Source organism: Rhinopithecus bieti, unplaced genomic scaffold (genome assembly GCF_001698545.2).
Source record: "Rhinopithecus bieti isolate Rb0 unplaced genomic scaffold, ASM169854v2 scaffold_12070, whole genome shotgun sequence".
Lineage (NCBI taxonomy): Eukaryota > Metazoa > Chordata > Mammalia > Primates > Cercopithecidae > Rhinopithecus > Rhinopithecus bieti.
In genome coordinates this window covers 2,433,102-2,437,394 of record NW_016807449.1, presented here as the reverse complement: position 1 = coordinate 2,437,394, position 4,293 = coordinate 2,433,102, and the positions used below count along the sequence as shown (strand labels likewise).

Here is a 4,293-nt window from a genome sequence, read left to right as displayed (position 1 = left end):
TGCTAAAAAAAAAAAAAAACAAAACAAAAATTAGCTGGGCATGGTGGCGCATGCCTGTAATCCCAGCTACTTGGGAGGCTGAGGCTGGACAATCACTTGAACCCAGGAGGCAGAGGTTGCAGTGAGCCAAGATCACACCGTTACACTCCAGTGTGGGCCACAGGAGCAAAACTCCATCTCAAAAAAAAAAATAAATAAAAACAATAAAATAAAATAAAACACATTTATTGAACCCCTGTAGTGTTAGTCATCGTACTGGACACTAGACCAAGTAGCCCTAAGAAACATGCAAGATGGGCCCTCTTAGTCACAGTTATATAAATAGCACCTGACACCAGGCCTCTACACAGGAAGTGCTCAGTAAATGATTGCTACATAAATACAGGACTTGGCCGGGCGCGGTGGCTCACACCTGTAATCCCAGCACTTTGGGAGGCCAAGGTGGGCAGATCATTTGAGGCCAGGAGTTCAAGACCAGCCTGGCCAACATGGCGAAACCCCGTCTCTACTAAATATACAAAAATTAGCCGGATGTGGTGGTGGGTGCCTGTAGTCCAAGCTACTGGGGAGGCTGAGGCAGGAGAATCGCTTGAATCCAGGAGGCAGAGGTTGCAGTGAGCCAAGATCCAGTCACTGCACTCCAGCCTGGGTGATAGTGAGACTGTCTCAAAAATAAATAAACAAATAAATGAATATAGAATTTGACAAAGCCACTCCGTGGCTCCTTCCATCACTTCATCAAAGCTAGACATTCTCTAGCAACAAGGTCTGGTGAACGTGATGCAAAGCATCATTCCCCTCTTTAGAGAACAGAGCCTCCACAAGTCCACTGGCTAAGGGGAGGGGGCTGTTCCTTAGCAGCAAGGCTTGGTGCAGTCAGGTGGGGCACAGGGAAGCCTGGAACATGGCAAGCCCATGCCCAGGACCCCATTAGTTACACAGCCAGGTAACTCGCCATATTAGTTACATGCGGCAATATCCAGGGAGGCCTAGGCACCCCCACCCACCCCGGGGGCTGGCCTCCTCGGTGTTCCTTGTCGCAAAGGGGACTGACACTCCAAGCCATGAGGACTGACCAGTACGTCCCAGGCTGACCTGGCAGGGCCTGCGACCATCTCTCTTAGGGCCAGAGGCCTTTGCTGGGACACCACAGGATTTGTAAGCACTTTTGGTTTTGCTGCGACAACTCACCCAGAACTTGACCAGGAAGAAGGCGTGGGGGGGGCCACGATCATACAGCTCTCGGAGGCCACCCTTTTTCTCGGGGAATTTGTCGTAGATCTGCCGGACATCCACGCTCTCGAGCGGCGGCGCTCCAGGGCTGGGGCAGTGCTGGCTGATGTGCACAAACAGGTGTCTCTGGTACTGAGGAGGGTTGGCCGTGGGTGAGAAGTCGGAGGTGGGGTGGATCTCCAGCCCGTGCTGCCTGAGCCCACCAAATGCCATCACCATCCCCACAGCTCAGGTCAGCTGTTCCACACTGTCCACCCAGCACTGGGCCTGACTCCCACCCATCGTCCCCACTCCTGTCTCCTGCAGCCCCTGCAGTCCTACAGTCCCCAGCTCCCTGCCACACCCAACTCCATCCTCACTGCCTCAGCCTCAGCACAGGCCTCCCGCCCTCACCCCAGCCTCCAACCTCGCCTCTCCAGTTCATCCCTTACGTGGCTCCAGACCTGCTCCTGCCCCTCCCCTGGTCATAGCCCTCCCATAGCTTCCCAGCACCCCCAGAGCAAAGCTCACACCCCCTAGGCCTGGTCCTATATAAAGCAGGTGCTCATAAATGTTCAATGGATGGAAGACTGAATTAATGTGAATCCAGAGGTCTGGATTGGTTGGTGTTTTGATTGATGTTTACATGGTGTGGCAGAGACTGCTACATGTTCACAAATCCTGGTTCCTTTACACAGTGTGAAACTACATTTCCCAGGCTGCTTGGCAGTTAGGTATGTCCACGTGACTAAGTTCTGGCCAATGGGATGTGACCAGGCCTGACAGTTGACACATCCAAGCCAGATTCCTAAAACCTCCTGCACAATCTTGACTCTCTCCCTTCCTCCATCTGCTGGCCAGATGCAGAGACTCCATCAGCAGATTCTGAAGCCTTAGAAAATGGCAGAGCCACAAAATGGAAGGAGCCTGGATCCCCAAATCACTTGAGTCCAAGGCTCCTGGTGAACCTACATTGAAATGTTACATGCAACTTATCTGGCATTCAGTCCCTAAGAGTTAGGAGCTGTTTCTTCTAACAGTCGGCCCACTCCATCCTCACCCAGGAGAGGCTCAAGCACAGAAATAAGATCTTTTCCAAGTTCCTAATATGCATCACAAAGCCTAGTGAACAGTAGAAACTCAAACACATTTGATGAATGAATGAATGATGTCCTGAGGAGTTTTTCTGACCTTCCCAACCTGTCACCCCGTGACCTTCCAGTTCCTTTATGCTAGCAGTTCTCAAAGTACGGTCCCCAGACCAGCTGCATCAGCGCACCTGGTAGCTTATTAGAAACGCAAATTCTCAAGCCCCGCATCACATCTAGCAAATCAGAAATTCTGGGGATGTGGTCCAGCAATCTCTGTTTTAAGAAGCCCTACATGCTAAAGTTTGAAAACCATGACTTTATACCTTCCCTCCCTATCACCCTCGATATTTCAAAATCCCTCAGTGACTATACCAAAATTTCACTCACAGAATCAACTGCATCCGGCGGTTCCACAAATGCTGAGAACTCTACCAGCTGCAACCGGGCAGTGCCCAGGGCCCGAGCCTGCCAGGCTGGGGGCGATGGGGCAGGTGGGGGCAGGGGTGAGAGGGCTTGGGGGGGCTCGTACCCTAGAGAGAGAGAAGAAAGAACAACACAAATTGCTAACATTTATTGAATATATCAGGTACTGTTGTCTCTTGCCTGCCTCCACTTAGAAACTGAAAAAGCTAAATACTCACTTTCCCAGCCTCCCTTGCAGTTAGAAGTGGCCATATGACACAGTCCTAGCCAATGAGACGTTAGGGGAAATCTGCTGGGGGGCTTCTGGGAAGGAGTTTCTTCCTGAATGAAAAAGACAGAACTTTGGGAGGAGAAAGTTTTGGCCCTGGCCAAGTCCTGCTTGGGACATTGATATGGTTTGGATATTTGTCCTCTCCAAATCTCATGTTGAAATGTGATCCCCAGCTGGGTGTGGTGACTCATGCCTGTAATCCCAGCCCTTTGGGAGGCCAAGCCGGGCGGATCACAAGGTCAGGAGATCGAGACCATCCTGGCTAACACGGTGAAACCCTGTCTCTACTAAAAATACAAAGTATTAGCTGGGCGTGGTGGCACGTGCTTGTAATCCTAGCTACTCAGGAGGCTGAGGCAGGAGAATCACTTGAATCCAGGAAGCAGGGGTTGCAGTGAGCCGAGATTGTGCCACTGCACTCCAGACTGGGGGACAGAGTTGAGACTCCATCTCAAAAAAAAGTGTAATCCCCAAGGTTGGAGGTGGGGCCTGATGGGAAGTGCCTGGGTCATGGGGGTGGATCCCTCATGAATGTCTTGGTGCCTTTCCCATAGTAACAAGTGAGTTCTCACTCTTTGAGTTGATGTGAGCTGGCTGTTAAAAGAAGTCTGGCTTCACTCGCTTGCTCCCTCTCACCATGTGACATGGTGGCTCCCCTTCCCCTTCCACCATGATCCTAAACTTCCTGAGGCCCTCACCAGAAGCATAGGCTGGCAACATGCTTCCTGTACAGCCTGCAGAATTGTGAACCAAAAAAACCTCTTTTCTTTATAAATCACCCAGTCTCAGGCATTCCTTTCCAGCAATGCAAATGGACTAACACAGACATGATCCCTGGAATTGCAACAGCCATCTTGGGACAATAAGACAGACGTGAGAGGAACTACCAAGATGCCAGTCCTCATATTGCTAAGCCCACACGGCAACAGCCCACCTCTAGGCTTTTTGTTGTGTGGATTCATAACATGAATGCTTTTATTATTTAAGGCATTTTTAATTTGGGTCTTCTGTTACTTGCAGCCAAAAGTATTCCTAATTGATCAATTTATGGAAACTAAGGGACTCCCTCTTTCACTGATGTGAGTTCTCAGGGCCATATCAGTATGGACTTCCAGAAGCCATCTTTGCTGCCAAGTAGCTGAGCCTGCCTGGGAATGAAGCCACCACAGTGGAAAGCAGATCAAAGTAATGCCTGATGCCATCACTTGAGCCGCTGGATCCAGCCATGCCTGAAGCCATAATTCTGAACTATCAGTTACTGGAACCAATAAATCAATAAAGTTTTCTTATTATTAT

The 4,293-nt window shown here is 50.2% G+C and overlaps 1 protein-coding gene across 1 annotated transcript in view; it reads right to left on the bottom strand.

Moving 5' to 3' along the window:
• The window catches only part of TEAD2 (TEA domain transcription factor 2), a 22,732-nt gene that overhangs the window by 6,111 nt on the left and 12,328 nt on the right, over positions 1-4,293 (bottom strand). Inside the window, 3 exon segments of the mRNA XM_017882036.1 lie at positions 1,192-1,365; positions 2,691-2,833; positions 2,945-3,104. Coding sequence (XP_017737525.1) covers positions 1,192-1,365; positions 2,691-2,833; positions 2,945-3,104 — 477 coding nt within the window.